The 18,426-nt window shown below is 39.2% G+C and overlaps 1 protein-coding gene and 1 long non-coding RNA gene across 8 annotated transcripts in view; one reads left to right on the plus strand and one right to left on the minus strand.

The window, feature by feature from the left end:
- LOC102908071 (rho GTPase-activating protein 20-like) overlaps window positions 1–18,426 on the minus strand; it is a 51,950-nt gene that overhangs the window by 12,900 nt on the left and 20,624 nt on the right. For all 7 annotated transcript variants that reach the window (XM_076573849.1, XM_076573847.1, XM_042278975.2 and 4 more), the window contains 8 exons: window positions 13,194–13,271; window positions 11,483–11,546; window positions 8,103–8,288; window positions 6,319–6,497; window positions 5,734–5,895; window positions 3,671–3,780; window positions 3,029–3,215; window positions 600–861 (listed from right to left, as the gene is read on the minus strand). In XM_076573849.1, coding sequence (XP_076429964.1) covers window positions 784–861; window positions 3,029–3,215; window positions 3,671–3,780; window positions 5,734–5,895; window positions 6,319–6,497; window positions 8,103–8,288; window positions 11,483–11,546; window positions 13,194–13,271 — 1,044 coding nt within the window. In that variant the 3' untranslated portion in view covers window positions 600–783. The remainder of the gene's footprint in view (window positions 1–599; window positions 862–3,028; window positions 3,216–3,670; window positions 3,781–5,733; window positions 5,896–6,318; window positions 6,498–8,102; window positions 8,289–11,482; window positions 11,547–13,193; window positions 13,272–18,426) is intronic.
- LOC143273805 (uncharacterized) lies at window positions 7,982–11,831 on the plus strand. The gene is made up of 2 exons (XR_013051983.1): window positions 7,982–8,456; window positions 11,684–11,831. It is a non-coding gene; the product is annotated as an uncharacterized LOC143273805 (long non-coding RNA).

Here is an 18,426-nt window from a genome sequence, read left to right on the forward strand (position 1 = left end):
TGCACTGTGACAGTCGTCACCCCTGTCTGCCTGTGTCCCCTCTTCCCACCATGCACTGTGACAGTCGTCACCCCTGTCTGCCCTGCCTGTGTCTCCTCTTCCCACCATGCACTGTGACAGCCATCACACATTCTCTCTCCTTCGGGCCATTGCTTAAGTCTGATTTCTCTCCTCCAAGCATAGATGTTGTTTGTTGTTTTTTGGCTCTTTGTGGGGGGGGGGGGCACCCAGCTCCCAAATAAATCACACATGGAGACTTACTATTACTTATGATAGCCAGGACTTAGCTTGGCTTAGTTTCTAGCCAGCTTTCCTTAAATTAACCTGTCTATCTTTTGCCTCTGGGCTTTGCCTGTTCTCTTACTGCATATATTAATAGAAATGGGCTGAGTTGAGTTGTAAGAGCTAGCTCTCGGGAAGCCTGAGCCATTAAGCCATACAGTTTGTAAATAATATAAGCCTCTGTGTGTTTACTTGGGACCAAGAGGCTGTGGGACACTAGTGAGTGAGAGAAATTTATCCTGACTGTGGGGCCAGGCAGGACTGGAGAAGCTGTTTGTTGTAAATAATGCTTTTGGGTGCTAAACATCTATACTTACCTATACTTCCCTCACTGTGGAGAGGAGCAGCTGGACTTCTGGGCTCTGCATCACTAACTGTGGGGCTTGTCCTCCCACTGGGACAGGGGTTGTCTTCTTGTTCTTCTTCCTCTGTCTCAACACTGTCGGTTGGAGTGTTCAGGGAATTGTAAGCCTTCTCCCCATCAGAGTAAAGCAATGAGCTCTATAATGAGCTCTCATAAATGAGCTCTTCTCCAAATATTTTTGGATAATTCTCAATAAGAAATCTGACAAGAGAAATCTGTGAAAAAACAAGGCAAACCCAAAGGGTCTCTGTCATTTTGCATGGTTGTAAATCACATTTAATATATAAACCCAAAGGGTCTCTGTCATTTTGCATGGTTGTAAATCACATTTAATATATAATATATAATCCTTTTAATATATAAAAGTATGTAGTTCAAAATTCAGAGAAAAAGGCAGCTTCTATATAATATGGGAGTTGTTAGAAATATGAAAGAAGATTTTTGAGATCAGATGGTAAAATGCGATCATCACAGTACTACATAAAAGGATGATTTCTAGTGTTCCCAATGTGATGGCCAGTATATACTGTTAACTTGAATAACTTTTGTTCCATTTGTGGCAGACATAGCTGAGCATGTCTCTAAGGATGCTTACAGAAAGGTACAGTTAAGGAGGGAAGCCTCAATGTGGGCTCCATCCTATTGAAAGTTCCTACTGAGTGACTAAAAATGAAGAGACAGGCAAAGCCAACTGAGCAAGAGCATTCATGTGTCTCTGATTGCTCAGTTCAAGTGCAATGTTAACAGCTTGACAAACATGTTCATTATTATAAGTAACTTTGTAACTCTGTAGCCTTGGTCCCGGGTTTCAGCACCAAAATATAAGTAACTTAGGTGCAATTCTGGGGGTTTGCTTAGGGCTGCTAGGACAGCTGATGGCTGGAGCTGCAAAGAGACAATTCAGCCAGGGAGGGCAAGGTATCCTGGACATCTGGAACTGCTTAGAACATCTCTGACCTGGAGGTGTCCCAGACACCTTGGGATGCTTAGAACAGCCCTGACAGTTGGAGCTGCAAAAAGACAGCTCAGCCCTGGAGGGAGAGGTATTCCAGACACCTCAAGCTGCACAGAACACCTCTGCCATGGAGGTGTCCCAGACATCTTGAGCTGCTTAGGAGTCCAGGGCCAGGGTGCTTTCCTGTCTGTGATTGGTTGATTCCACAGGTCAGTTGGCCAGGGGCAGAGATGACTCTGGTCTGAGCCTACCTGTGTCTCCTTCACTGGCCTTTCTTAGCTTTTTGACATGAATTCTAAGGCCACGGCACATATCTTTCACTGACTCTGATTCTAGGGACCAAGAGTGTTACTTTGGTAGTGGTTTCAGAGTCAGGGCATGTTTCCTTAGTTCTAGGTTTGGGGATAAAGTGTTCATTTCTCTGGCTCAGATCTCAAATCCAGTCTGTGTTTCTTTCACTGGTCCTGGGCTTCAGTACCAAGGTGCTACTTTCCTGCTCTGTGATTGGTTGATTTCACAGATCAGTTGGCCAGGGGCAGAGTCGGCTCTGATCTGAGCCTAACTGTGTTTCTTTCTGCCCTGATCTGATCCATCTTTCCCTATTTCTGGGCTCCAGGGTCAGGGTGGGTTTCTTTAGCCAGCCCCTTTTCCCTACAATTATATTGGGGAATATTTGATGTAAGGCCTATTTGCAGTGAATTGGGTAATTGTGGATCTGCAATGACATGTTGTTTGGAACCCTAGCTTTCTCTTCTGTTCGTTGATTCTACACAAAATGAGAAAAGCTGTGCTGAGTCAGGCCTTTCTGTGATGTACTTCTTAGGGGCCCAAGAGCAATTGCTCAATCAATAGTTAATCAGAAACTCAAATACTAGAGTCTTTATGCTGAATAAATTCTGGTATTTTACTGTAGTATTTGAAGTGTGCCTGCCATAGAAAAGTATCTCTAATTCAACCATAATCAGCAACAAGAGGCCAAGGATATATTTAATCACACTAACCATGTCTCAGAACAACATATCTGATAAAACAATTCATTTTGCCTTTGTTTAGTTGGGAAATCACCTTGAAAACAAGTAGAAATTCACACATTCCTCAGTGATCACATCAAGGGTCCAGTCTTGATTTTCTAACCCAGCACCCATGTTTTCTTATCATTTCACAATGTTAGCTCTCAGTGGGTTAGTCTAACAATATTCTAAATCACAATCGACAAAGGACTGAGTCACTGAGCTCAAATAACCATTTAAATTCTACTTACTTAAAACCCACAAGTGATTTTTCCTCTCCAGATGAATGAAAATCAAAGGGGTACTCATTTAAAAAACAAAAACAAACAAAAAACAAACCCCAGACTCTCAGGATAATCCTGTATTCCTGTCTCATTTGTGTATATTTACTCTAGGCATAAATATATGTCTCATTACCTTTTTGGTGATATCTGTCAATCTTGAGTTGCCAGAACTAGGCAGGCATAGAATACACAGGGCTATGCAAATGGCTAAATTAGAAGATGTCATGTGGTTTAATTGAGAGTTTCTCTCAATTTTATATAATATTCCAAAAAGTGGTTTCAAAAGAATGATGTTTGGTTGGGGTAGTTGCTCTAAAAGACTGAACACAGAGACAAGTTATTTAAAAACAATAAATTTTACTCATGAAATTGTAAATACGAAGAGAGGGAACAGAGTAATTGTATCTTATTCATGGTTCCTTGAGAGTAAAGTGAAAGTAGGAATGTGTCCTATAAATTATGCTTGCAATATCTCTCCAAAGTCAGAAAAAGGACAAATTTAATTGATATGTACACACACACACACACACACACACACACACACACACACACACACACACACGTTACGTAAATGCTGAGATTAAAAGCATGGGCCACTGTGACTCCCCAAGTCATACTTATCCTTTCAAAATGTCTTCTGTGTTGTGAACAATTGAAACCTTTCGTTGTCAGTCAATATGTTTAGTAAATGATTCTGTGGTATATGATCTAATGTGTCTAAGCAAACATTATTCCTCTTTTGTTGGTGTTGCTCAGGAAATTAGTGAATCATTACCTCTTCACTGCAGCTACTTTCTTCTCTTCATACACTTGGTCGAGGACACCAAGCCATTCATCATATAGTCTAGATGTCAGCACACTTCCTGGTATATTTTTTAGAAACTCCTGACATACATAGAAAAAATATTTTGTGGAAAATATATATCACAGAAATTGCTCAGAATACTTTCAACTGTAAAATTCAGCTTAGTTCCAACTTCATTCTTAGTTCCCAACCTATCCCCTATTTGGCACCTAGTCTGACATGTAGACCCACTAAGTTTTGTCCATCAAAACTAGAAACCTAAGAGCAGGTTTTGGGTAGAGCACACTGGCACACACTTAAGAGATCAATACCTCATCTCAACTCTTATGTTCAAATGACAAACATTCATTATGGTAATTTCTTCATGATCAAGGACTTTTTGCTTCTCACTCTAATGGCTCTGAAACAAGTGATCTAAGTGCATGGACCCATGCACACATAAGCCAAGGCTGGGTGAGCCTGGACTTTCTTTCATGTGCTTCATTCTCCAAGAGAAAATGCTTGTAGTAACATTGTTGTAGAATACTATTTTAAGGTGTGTTACTTTTGTTTATGTTGCATTTGTTTAACTCTGTGAAACTGTTACTTTGCCTGTCTAAAACACCTGATGGTCTAACAGAGAGCTGAATGGCCAATAGCGAGGCAGGACAGAGAAATATGTGGGGCTGGCATGCAGAAAGAGTACATAGAAGGAGAAATCTGGGGAGATCAAGGAGCCAGAGAAGGATGAGGCCTTCAGGGGCCAGACACCCAGCTACATAGCAAGCCACAGAGTAAGAATGAAAGTAAGATATACAGAAGTAAGAAAAGGAAAAACCCAGAGGGGAAAAATTAGATGGGATAATTTAAAGGTAAGAAAAGTTGGCAAGAAATAAACCAAGTTAAGGCTGGGCATTTGTAATTAAGAATAAGCCTTTGTGTGTGGTTTATTTGAGAACTGAGAGCCCCCTCCCCACCAAAAAAGAACAAAACCAACAACATAACATCCTCTAAGTGGCAGAGGAAATGGAATGTGTGTCATTGTATAGTGACTGTCAAATAAATATCACAAGACTGAGCAACAATATGGTTCCTTAAACAATATTCCTGAACAAAAATATCATCCTTAGTAGCACTAACTTGGGATGGGGAAATCTCATGAAGCCAGACTTCTAGATGAAGAACTACAGACACATAAATACTACTGAGAGTGGAAAAATAAGTCTTCCTCAAAGATGAACCCCCTAATTGGTAATCCAATACCAACTGATGGCTAAGAAATAATGCATATACTGTTAACCATTAGTGGACTCATCAGGTTGTTTTAACATTTTTTGGATGTATATGTATATATGTATATAATAACAAAAATTAAAGAAAATGGACCCTGTATTTGAGAGGAAGTGGGAAGCTGATGGGAAACATGAGAACTTAGAGCAAGGAAAAGGAAGGAATGAAATGATGTAATTTAAGTTGAATTTTAATAGTAACATAAAAGTATCATTTTATGGGGCTGAAGAGATGGCTCAGTGATTAAGAATGCCAGCTTCAAAGCCATGAGGACCTGCATTTGGATCTCAACATTGCATGAGAGGGAGACAGGAAAATCATGGGATCTTACTGGCTATGTGTAGCCAAAGTGTATATGGAGGAGATGCATGCTCTACTAAGGAAGAAAAACTCGCCTCTCAGAAAAAACTTAAAGAGTGACAAAGAATGATGAAAACTGGTAACAAAACACATCTGACTAGGCATGTACACAGGTGACACTCATGTATCTGTATAATATGACCCCCCCATACCCTATTATTATTTTGAAACCTGTTTTGCATGAGGAACACAGAGGAATCAAATAGAAGATACTTAGTCACATTACCCTTCACTGTGACAGGTTTATGCTTGAACCCTTCTGTTGTGAGCATCAGAGGAACCTTTGGCTTATCAGACTACTATCAGTCCTGTCTACTGTCCTTCAAGAGTACACATGATGCAGGAAACTACTCACACCGATTGGGAGGAATCCTGAGTGTAGAGGATGCGAGGACTCGCCCTACCTTTAAGATAGATGCCACAACAGGGACACTTTCGTTGTTCAAGTTCACTTCTGTCCCAGAATCCAGCCTTTCTTTTAGGGATAGGAATGGTCTTATTTTGCCAGGTATGCTGAAGATACCTTCAGTGATTGGCCCCCTTATACTAATAAAGGATAGTATGTCCTGAGAAAAGAAAGAGAAACACCTGTCACTCCACTGGCAGCACAGAGCAGGTGTCCCTTCTTCTTGAGAACCAGGCTAATGGTGTGCGCAGGTGCAATGCCAGAGCTGGCGTGGACGAAGAAGACCTTGACCTGGTTTTGGTGCTTCTATCTCCTGTTGTACCAATCCTACCCTAATGTTAACCCTGAGACCTCAGGCAATGTTTATTTGTAATCAGATTTTCCACTACAGTAAAGTGATTTAATCCAACTTTTCCAATACACAGTTTGTGGTGAATAGCCCTCTCTTACCTTCCTATTCTTAAGCCAATGATTTGATGCACACTTGTTTCTCCACTTGATGATAGAATCGAAGAGGGGAGGTATTTAGGAGAAGCGGGATTTTGTCCTCAGGACAGCCAGAGAAGAACTATATGAGACCTACCAGAATTGCTGTGGGTAGATTGCCATCCTCACAAATGGCAGTCAGATCTTTTCCGAAGAGTTTTCCTGTCTTCACAACTGGTGGGGTTGTGCACACTTGGTCCTGGTGAGGCACAGAGCCCTTGTGGAACAACCAGGATCTGAAAGGCCATCTTCTCTTAACTGTTGGCTCCTCTGTATCTAAAGAGGAGATGAGATCATTACACAGAGTAGTTTCATTTATGTAACCTTTGTCGCAGATTCCCAGTTTATAATGTACCTGGTGTAACGCATACAAAGAGGTCATCATTTCTGATATAAAATTCCCCACATTCTTAAGTTGGTTACTCATCCTCTGTGTGTGTGTGTGTGTGTGTGTGTGTGTGTGTGTGTGTGTGTATTCTTCTTCTCTATACTCTACACAGTTGTTAGTCTCAGAGACTTGATCTGAGTGTTCTTCAGTGGGAATTCTGTTCTTCGGTGGGAATTCTCACAACACAATGCTGTCTAGCCCCCATTACATCATGAGGTACTTGATTGCCAGTTGAACAAGCTTCCTGAGTTATATACCATCAGAGGTCTCAGTGGTCATTTCCTTTCTCACAGCCTCCCTCACTGGTATTCAGATCAAGCTGTGTTCTTGTCCTCCAGTGTCATAGTGTCCCATTCTTAGCTTTCTTGCTGAGCTTTTTGAAGAACCACTGTCAGATTTCTTTCCTCAGCAGCAGATGCCCTCATGAGAAAGTGTGCATGACTACGTTTGTCAGACAGACTCTGGGACCATGCCCCCATGTGTTAGTTCAAAGCTGAGATCAAAGTCTCTTTTTCTCTCCTGAGATTGCTTTTAGAATATTGGACCATAGTGAAATCTTTAAAAGTTACTACAAATGCATGAACAGAAAACAAAGGAGTCTCAGAACAAATCACAAAATATACAGTCTTTCTCAGCATACAATATACTGGTTGGCTTTCCAATACCAAATAGTCAGGCCTTAAAACACAAGTAATATCATTCAGATTGAGTAAGATGTGTGAATGAGTGAGTGAGTGAGTGAGCATATGTGTGTGTGTATGTTCGTGTGCACATGTGCTTATACATGTATATATGTAATAATTTTTTAAAAGACAAAAAATTTGAAAGCAATCTCAATGGTTCATGGGAGGTTTTGGAGAAAGGAAAGGGGAAAATAATGAAAGTATAGTATAATTTGAAAAAATATTTAAATAAATTCAAAGGCCCCAATATATAAATATTGGGTCCATTTCCAGTTCAGACTCAGATCTAAAGACACACATAAAACACAGTTATTTTGTGAACTGAAATGAGATTAGAGACTGGGCTCCAATCCTAAGGCCATTTCTACCCAAGTCCAGAACAGATGATCTCCCCTTCTGTACACGTAACTTTTCTGTATAACTTTCATTACAGGTTTGTCTAAGTGTAGTGATTAGGACATCTTTTGCTCTGATCATGAAACTTGATGGGGAACATATGGGGACCCAGGTCTTAGAAATCATATTCTAATGGGACCAAAGTTGTCTGCACACATGGTTATGTGTAGGCAGTATCTTGGCATACTTATGGTGACAATCTGTCTGGAAGAATAAAATGTTCTCCCTATGGACAAGCAAGTCTTGCAGCACTTAGAATTCTCTCAAGTCTGGCCTGGGGCATGTTGTTTGGTTTTTTATTTTGTTCCTTATTGTGCCCCTTTCCAAGCAAGATATGACACCATGCATTGATATTGTATGCAGAACAGAAACTGGAATTGAGAAAGGCCACTTGAAGGAAGGTCAGGGACTCACTGCTCTGCTTCTGGCTTCCTGCTGGGTCTGTGGGCTTTAGGATGAATCGCCCCTGTAGATCTGGTTGTTCCACATACAGCCCAGGCAGGGCAGGAAAAGCTGTGCACTTCCTTGATTTCTGTCGTCGTCGTTGACTGACGTTACTTTGAATGTTTCTCATGATGATGTCATAGGGATGCTCATGCTCTATGAGAAGAAAATAGGAATGTGAGTTGAAACTGAGGGTCATGAATGTGAGCAAACCTGCCAATGTGCTTTAGCATGCACTGTTACATTGGATTTCTCCTTGTGCTTCTCGACCAAGTAGACTGTACACGCTGAGCATCAGGAGCCTCCCTGGGATGCTCTGATGAGGTAAGGATGTGTAAGTTGAGAACTCTAAAAACAGAAAACTTTCCACTTGTCACTTTGTTTGAAGAACATAGGCCCATCAGCGCACTGTGTGGGGGACTTTTGCTGTGCTCCCTGTGACAGGTTTTTTTTTTTTTGTGATATATATTTTTTATTTTACAATACCATTCAGTTCTACATATCAGCCATGGGTTCCCCTATTCTCCCCCTTCCCACGCCCTCCCCTTACCCCCAGCCCACCCTCCATTCCCACCTCCTCCAGGACAAGTCCTCCCCCGAGGACTGTGATCAACTTGGTAGACTCAGTCCAGGGAGGTCCAATCCCTTCCTCCCAGACTAAGCCAAGTGTCCCTGCATAAGTTCCTGGTTTCAAACAGCCAACTCATGGAATGAGCACAGGACTTGGTCCCACTGCCTAGATGCCTCCCAAACTGACAGTTATGGTATGTACTCACTCATTGGTGGATTCTAGATATAAAATGAACAATCAGACCACAACCCATAGAACCATAGAGGCTATATATATAGCATGGAGGTCCCTAGGACGACTGTGGCATATAATAAATTTCAGTTTTACTCAATTATTGAAAAAAAAATAGCCAAATGAATGGAAACACATGAACTATGAACCAAAGGCTGAGGGGCTCCCAGCTGGATCAGGCCCTCTGAATAGGTGAGACAGTTGATTGGCTTGATCAGTTTGGGAGGCATCTAGGCAGTGGGCCCTGTGACAGTTTTAAGGCCTGCTGGTTTCTGCCTTGAAAACACAGATGCCTCCTGCACACAGCAGTTGTTTACGGCTCGAGGGGGCACGAACCTGGGATATGGGGCCTTAACATGAGGTGGATTAAAGTCTCATGAAGCAGCCAACTTTATTGAGAGCATTAGACAATTGGTACTCTGAGGGTGAAGAAGAGTCTCCTGAGCAAAGTGCACAATCACAAGGACAAGTTGCCCGTGGCAAAAATACTTTCCACAGAGGCTGCTGAGTAACAGCAGCTGACGTGAAAGTGAACTCACTCCTATCTGCTACACCTGGGAAGAGCACAAAATCACATGTCAAAACATTTCCATGTTTTTGATGAAACAGAAGTCACAAGACCATTGTCTTGGTCTTGTGGAGTTTTCTCACAAGCACTCAGAATTTCCCTCTCAAGACTCCATTCTTGGACTTTGCTCTGACAGCGACTGTGGGCTAGAACTACATCCACAAAATTGGAATTAATGTAGAGATGTTTTCTTTGCTCTCCCACGTTTTACATTTTTCTTCTCTAAAGGAACCTTAAAGAGTCTGTGCTGTGGTGTGGATATGATTTTCTGAGAAGGATGGAATCTTGCCCCTGTCCATTTCTGATTAATCACCAGTATAATTAAGCTCTTGCTTTGCCTTTCCTTCTGACACAGATACAATGCCAGTGCTACAGTCAGATCAAGAGTTACAGTAACATTTAAATTAGTATACTCCAGAAACTTCCAAGGGATCAATATGGAACAATCTAGTATGAGTATACTTACTTGAGAATGGCCTGTGGGTTGAAATACACATTCAAAATGAATGCTGAGAAATCAACAAGACTGTTCAGTTCTTGGGATTTCTGAAGCATCCATGATGTGCAAAGCTCTTCCAAACCGTAGAATTAAAATATTACCAAGTTGACACCTTACAGTAATTAAATTTATTTTGTAATAAGCCCCCCCCATTTGTTTTATTATTGACTGAGAACTGTAATTGTATCCACCTTATAAAAAGCAAAAGGACCAGACATTTTTGGCATATGTCTGTATTCCCAGCACTCATTTGCTTATGACAGTGAGGGTCATGAGTCCCTTACCTGTCTGGGCTCCATATCAATATCCTGTGCCATAAAGAAAAAAATATAAAATATGTAGGTGGGTTATTCCCCTGATATTGCCCAATGTCCTAAAACCCGGAAAATAAATATTTTTAAAAATTAGTCTGATTTCTGTATGTTGAATAACCAAGAATGTCCCCACAGATTGTTCTTAGGATACAGGAGAAAGGTTTGAACAAGGTAATGTTCTCTCACCTCCAACAGACATCCTCACTGTTACTTGTCTGAGGAACACTACATGTCTTAGAACATCACCTTTTCAGTATCTTTTGAAGGTCAGCCTCAGAAGCAGATTTGGTAATCTCAGATTTTTAATTCTTATCCAAATGCTTCAGATAAATCTTCTATTACTATTATCTACATGTCAATAATCTTGTGAAAATTTCCAGAAAAGTGCAACATAAGGAATAACAGATGATTCAGTCAGGAAGGCTCCCAAAGTCTGAACAGAATATTTCTCATTCAATGAGGTCATAGAGAGATGTAACTGACTATATTTACATGGATTCAGAGAAATGGCTAGATTTCACATGTTCATGCCAAAACAGAAGCTACATAGTTTGGAATAAATGGAATATTCTTTAAAGTTTTTAAATTTCAGTTTTTAAATTTTAGACTTATTTATGAATGTAAGTGTTTTTTTCTCACATGTATATCTGTGCATCATGCTGTACCTGCTGCCTGAGCAGGTCAGAAGAGGGAATCACATCCCCTGAAACTCGAGTTTTGGATGGTTGTGGGTGTTGTGGATCAAAACAAGTCCTTTTGCAAGAACAACAAGTTAGTAAGTGCTCTTAATCACCGAGACATCTCTCTAGCCCCTAGCATTGTCTTTAATCTTCAACGAATGAAAATTAAATTTTTTTTATTTAGAATCAAGAAATCCAAAATCTTGTTTTATTTGACTTTTTAGGAAAATTATATTTCTCAGGTGGAAATGCACAGGAAAATTCCAGGTTTTTTTTCACCAGCCCATAGACTGTTGCATAAAAGAGATAGTATCATGTGACTGGGTTCTATTAAATAGTTGGTAATTGTGAATTAAATGAATGAAATAATGTTTAAGTTATTTTTTTTAATGTTGATTTAAATTTAAGACTGAATGATGAAAACATTGAGAATTCAGGGTGAAAACATTGCCTTGGTCAGCCCTCTTTAGTTTTCCCTGTTACTTACCTTGGAGTAGGCTTGGGGCTTCTTGGAGGCCACGACAGAACCACAGTTGGTAATCTTGAGCACTCTGGGGGACAAAAAGAACCAACCATCACAGATAGTCTTTAACAGTGGATACTTTAAGAATACCTTTCCTCACCATTCCCAGCTCTCCAGGAGGAAAATTTTTAGGATCACTATTAATGATGTGTTTTTTGACTACAGGTTTGAGTCATCTGCGATGATTTCAGGAGAAAACCCTTGGGTACTTGCCTTGCCTTTCTGATGGAGCCTAGATCTATTGATCCACAATAGACTCTGAATGACCATGGATAAAAAATTACATTCACCCATCAACACTTACCAACAAAAATGTTATTCCAAGATCTGTTACATCCGTTTGTCCACATGTATGTGGAATATTGAACTTTGACATGAAATGCCCACACAACCTAGTACTCAGAGAGCCATACACCCTCAGTGCCTATGATTTCTTGAGCAAAGTATCCTTTGAAAGATGTGGTAACCTCAGCAAGACTGGGCAAATAGACAAAAAAAAAAAAAAAAAAAAAAACAGAGAGGCTTTGAGGATGCCTAGGAGTAAAAAGAACATTTGACTTTCATTCAGAAATGTCCAATCTGTAGAGAGGAAGGACGTGTGTCTAACCTAGAAAATAGGCCAGATGCTGAAAACAGCTCCACAACACAATTACTGTACACAGTGCTATGGATCCATTTGGAACAACCATCTAAATAGAGTATTCTGTTGAAATATTTAGCACCCTACTATAGTGGGTAAAGTAAAAATATGCTTTAACTGGAGTTATCATTAATTGGACTTTGTTGTTGATTCCAGATTAAAAACAATTGCACTGCCCTGTAGAAGTCTTAATTATTAAAATGAACAGACATACACACTCAAGCAGATAAACACCACTACCACCCCCCCAACACACCATGGAAGTGAGACAAAGAGAGAGAGAGAGACAGACCCAGGGAAAGACAGACATAGACATGGAAAGACAGAGACAGAGAGAACAACACAGAGAAATTATATAAATTCACAGATGGTGATAGAGAGGGTCATCTATACATACAGAGAAACATATACACAAAGAGAGACATAAATACACAGAGACACGTATATTCACACACAAAAAGACAAAGTTAAACACAGATATGTATGCAGAGAGAAAGAAGAACAGAGATAGAAAAAGACACATACACATAAATATTAAGAGAGAGAGAAAAAAGAACATACCCAAACACATCCATCTACACCTCCACACACACAGAAGTTAAAGAAGAAAGAATGGGAGAGGAGGACAAATTATATACCAAATATGAAGTACAATATAATCAAAAATAAGAAAGAACATCATTACCTCCACAATTGGCAGTCTTTAAATTTGATGTGTGCATATGACCAAATAATCTCAATTATTTTTTACAATAGAAAATGTAAATTGTCCAGGGAGACTAAAAGTATAGCTCAAAACCATTGAGCTATGAATTTCATTTCACATGAACCTTAGACAAATATTCAAGAAAAATGTTCCTCTAAAATCTATCATTATATCTTAGATGCTTCAGTTCTAAATGGAGATTGTAAAATATGATTTGTAAATTTATCATGATCAAGTATCTTCTGTATATCTTTATATGCACATTTGTACATATGTGGATCTCCAAAAAAGGCTCAAATTAAAGTCAAAGTAGCTTGAAAGTAACTTACAGGCATTCCTATCATAGGTAGTAACTTCTTCATAACATCATTCACGGTTTCCAAGTCTGTTATTGTTACATATAAAGGCTATAAAAAGTGCAGAGAAAATGCTATAAAATAACTTAAAGCACATGATTAGTTATTGTCTAATCATCACTTACAATCTATGGGGTATAATGACAACTCTAATGTAGAATAAATATCTTGTTTTCTTCCCTTTATATACCATAATGCTGGAAGACTATAAGTCTAACATATTTACTTCAATTTAAGTACTTGGGTACTGGGTATTCAAACATAGCTGGTGACTGGTTTTTATTATAAAGGGAGACTGTGGAGCCACTGGTGCTGGAACTCAGCATTCTGAATTTTCTTTCCTTATTGGGGCTGGGGGTTAAAAAGAGGGTTGATGCTTTTCCTTCCATTCCAGCTCTGCTCCATCATGTTACATCTTTATTTTCATGCACAGCATGTGTGCAGGTCTAGGAAAGTCAGGATAAGAACTGGCTGCATCTTTTCTTTCTCTTCAAAATACCAATATGAATGAGAACTTTCTCCATATCAGGCTTGGCAAATAGATGATATTCAGTGTAGAAATCTGTTGAGGTCATAAATTCAGAGACACTGAACCTGAATAGAAGAGAAAGTAGGAAGTAGCCTTGAAAGCATTGGCACAGGAGACCACTTACTAAATAGAACACCAGTAGCACAGACACTGAGAGCAACAATTAATAAATGGGACATCCTGAAACTTAAAAGCTTCTGTAAAGCAAAGGATATGATAAATAAGACAAAACAACAGCCTACAGAATGGAAAAAGATCTTCACCAACCCCACATCTGATAGAGGGCTGATCTCCAAAATATAAAAAGAACTCAAGAAACTAGACATCAAAATACCAAACAATCGAATTTTTTTTTAAAAAAAAAAAGAGCTAAAGATCTAAACAGAGAATTCTCAACAGAAGACTCGCAAATGGCTGAAAGACATTTAAGGAATTGCTCAACATCCTTAGTCATCAGGGAAATGCAAATCAAAACAACTCTGAGATACCATGTTACACCTGTCAGAATGACTAAGATCAAAAAACACTGATGACAGCTTAAGTTGGAGAAGATGTGGAGCAAGAGGAACACTCCTTCACTGTTGCTGGGAGTGCAAGCTTGTACAGCCTTTTGGAAATCAGTATTGAAAACCAATGATACAACTCTTGAGCATATACCCAAGGCAAGCTCAACCATACCACAAGGACACATGCTCAACTATGTTCATAGCAGCATTATTCATAATAGCCAGAACCTGGAAACAATCTAGATGCCCCTCAACTGAAGAATGGATAAAGAACATGTGGTACATATACACAATGGAGTACTACTCAGCTGTAAAAAACAATGACATCATGAAATTGGCAGACAACTGGATGGAACTAGAAAATATTATCCTGAGTGAGGTAATCCACTCAGAATGACAAATATGGTATGTACTCACTCATATGTGGATTCTAGATGTAAAGCAAAGAGTAACCAGGCTACAACCCACAGCTCCAGAGAAGCTAGGTAACAAGGAGGATCATAGAGGGACTCATGGATTGCTTTGGGAAGAAGAAATAGATGAGCTCTCCATGAGTAAACTGGGAGCAAGGGGGGCAATAGAGGGGAGGGAATGGGGGATGAGTGCATGAGGGAACAGGATAGTTGAGCTGGAAAAGGATGGAGTGGGAGAGCAATGAAAGTGATATCTTGATAGAGGCAGACATTATGGGGCTAGGGAAGTTCCCAGGAATCCACAAGGACCAGCCCGGCCTAGACTACTAGCAATAGTGAAGGAGGTGCTTGAGCTGGCCTACTGCTGTAATCAGACTGGTGAACACCCTGTCATCATAGAGCCTTCATCCAGTAACTGATGGAAGCAGATGCAGAGATCCACAGCTAAGCAGCAGGCCAAACTCTAGAGTCCAGTCGAAGAGAGGGAAGAGGGATTATATGAGTAAGGGGGTTCAAGATCATGATGGGGAAATCTACAGAGACAACTGAACCAAGCTCATAGGAACTCACGAACTTTAGACCAACAGCTGTGGAACCTGCATGGGACCAGACTCGGCCCTCTGCACGTGGGAGACAGTTGTGTAGCTTGTTCTGTTTGAGGGGAACCTGGCAGTGGGATCAGAATCTATCCATGGTACATGAGCTGCATTTTGGTGCCCACGACCTATGGTGGAATGCTTTGCTCTGCCTAGATGTAGGGGGAAAGGGATTAGTCCTGACTCAACCAAATGTACCAGGCTTTGCTGACTCCCCATGGCATCCTTTACCCTTTTGGAGGAGGGAATGGGGGCTGGGTCAGCAGGGAAAAAGACTGGAGAGGAGCAGCAGGAGGAAATGAGTGGGGGATCTGTGGTTGGTATGCAAATGAATAAAAAAATTTCTTAAATTAAAAGAAATCTGTTGAGGTGATAGATCTAGAAATCCAAAATGAAGATTTTAGAAATGAAAGCCCATCTCTTAATACTCTTAAGAAAAACAATGTGCTCATAGTATTAGCTCTTTACTGCCTCTCACGTTTATAATCTTCTCCAAAGATCTAGGAAGACTGTGTAGGAAATAGAATGAAACCAACTGATAGGAATCTGAGTTGATAGCACTGATATAGTGGAATTCTAATACATCTTTATAGAATAATCAATAGACAGTCAATAGATAGGTATAGTTTTATGCACATGGGTTCTACAATATCAGATATGTCTGCAATAAGGATTGTAGGAAGACTCTAGGAAACTGTCCTTTAAAGGAGAAAAACAGCACAGGTGCCCTCTCCCTATCCTTAACAACATCACTGAAGCAAGGTGAAAGGAACCACTCCATAAGCCACCTCTTTCAGGGCAATTTTATTTATTATCCTTTAACTGCTAGGCATAACTGACTAACTTGAAAATAAGTGTGTGTGCAGTGCTGAAGATTGATGCCAACAAACTTTACCGTAACATGCCAGGTTAATTGAATTTTATGAACAAGGACATCTTTCACTCACTGATTTAACAGCTTACAAACCATAGGCTAAGAAAGCATCTCAAAAATCTGAAAGCAGAGCTCTGATCTTACAGTACTTAACATAAGTAGGAAGAGCCAATGGTTTTTTGTTCAGAATGTGGAGTTAATCATCTCTGGCCAGAAAGATAGAACAGGGCTCAGAAAACATCAATGATGGAAGGAACTGGACAACCAACTCCTGCAAGATTTCTTCTTAACTCAACATTGGTACTTTAACACACATGCACTAGAACACCACACACACATACACACACACACACACACACACACACACACACATACACACACACACACACGGTATGCATATATATATATGTATAACAATAAGAAAAGCTTCTAATATTTTGTTGAATGTGTGAAAACTCTTCTCAATAATTTTAAAACAGAGAAGTATTTTTACAGAAAAAATGTGTGTGATGGCTAATAGTGTTTTAATTCACATCATTGTAAGATATTGTATTTTCAAAGCATTTGGAACATACTAATATCTAAATAATGATTTCAGGGATGTGTACATTCCTTCCTGATGATGATTTTGTTCATAAAACAGACACATTTCAAAAGACAGAGTCTATATAAAAAACTATTTCTGAAAATAAGGTTTACTGGAGAATTAAAAATGAAAGTATACCACAGTTTTGCTGTATATGTTAAAATATTACTTGACACATAAAGAACCAGGGATATGTAAATAATTCTCAAGAGTGAAGGCCAACCTCACAATAGCTCACATGTTGAAACTATGAGGAATAATAAGTTTTTATAATTATGCTTAATGATATAAAGGCATTATGTTTAATGTTAAAAATATAGCCTCAGATAGAAATAGAAAGTATAATAATAATGAAGTTATACATAAAAAACTAATTAAAAACAATGAGCAGGTAAAATAATATGATTGATATCACTAACAAGGCATGAATTTCAAAACATATTATTTAAAATCATATAGGCATGCAGTGAAATGCTTTCTTCCAGCCATAGCATAGCCATTGACTCATGAGGACAACACAGTTAATTATTATGTACACAAGATTAAGTTTAAGAAGTCAATATTTTCTACATGTGCAATTGAAGTCAATAAGGAAGGGAGAGAGAAGAGAGAGAATGGTATCTGGGGTATCTTGGGAGTGGTGCAAGTAAGTTGGCACTGGATTTGTATACTTGCATGAAATTATGGAAGATAATTTCAGAAATCATCTGCATCTATGTGTTTAGAAATATAAACAGTCTAAGGGATCTATGTTCAATTCTAAGAATTTTAATGTGAAAATTAGGAGGCAAAATAGTCCTAAAGTAAGAATAGCTACAAAAAAAAAAAAAAACTTTCCCTAATTAGTACAAAAAAATTACAAGTTTATTTTAAGTGTAATGAAATACACAGATGTCCGGGCGGTGGTGGCACACGCCTTTAATCCCAGAACTCGGGAGGCAGAGGCAGACGGATCTCTGTGAGTTCGAGGCCAGCCTGGGCTACCAAGTGAGTTCCAGGAAAGGTGCAAAGCTACACAAGAGAAACCCTGTCTCAAAAAACCAAAAAAAAAAAAAAAAGAAAAGAAAAGAAAAGGAAAAGAAAAAAGAAATACACAGATGATTCATAGAACTATCAAACCTCAAAAGGCCAGATTATAAATAGAAAAATCAAAGAAAACTTTCAAAGAAGTGGATAAAAATATGTATGAAGGATCACTGCTGACTGGAAAACATGGAGAAAGAAAAATGATGGATGATATTTAAGAAGTAAACAATCAAAAGAATGTTCTATGTTCTGAGAATATCTCTTTAAGAAGAAGAGGGAAATAAACACATTATCACATGAAGAAAACCAAAACATATCTATAGCCAATCACCTGCACTACACAAAAGGGTACTGGATAAAATATTGCAGGATAAAATATAAAAGCAACAGAATCTTGTATGAAAATTGGTAGGTAAGTTTATTTTAAAAGAATTAGGTCTCATCTGCAATGGTATCTTAAGGTATTGGGGAGATTTCTCGTGTGCAATACTGAACATTTGCCATGGCTGAAATCAAGCAAGCAGGGGCAAGAGAACATTTCCCTACTGGTCATTCTGCTCTGCTCTGAGGACACATCTGGTTCAGCAAAGCCAGCTAGAGTGTTCTCATTATTTACATTGCAGGCTAGAAATTACTTTTATACAACACTTCTCCTTAAGGACTGTTGTGTATGATG

This window comes from Peromyscus maniculatus, chromosome 6, assembly GCF_049852395.1.
Source record: "Peromyscus maniculatus bairdii isolate BWxNUB_F1_BW_parent chromosome 6, HU_Pman_BW_mat_3.1, whole genome shotgun sequence".
NCBI lineage: Eukaryota > Metazoa > Chordata > Mammalia > Rodentia > Cricetidae > Peromyscus > Peromyscus maniculatus.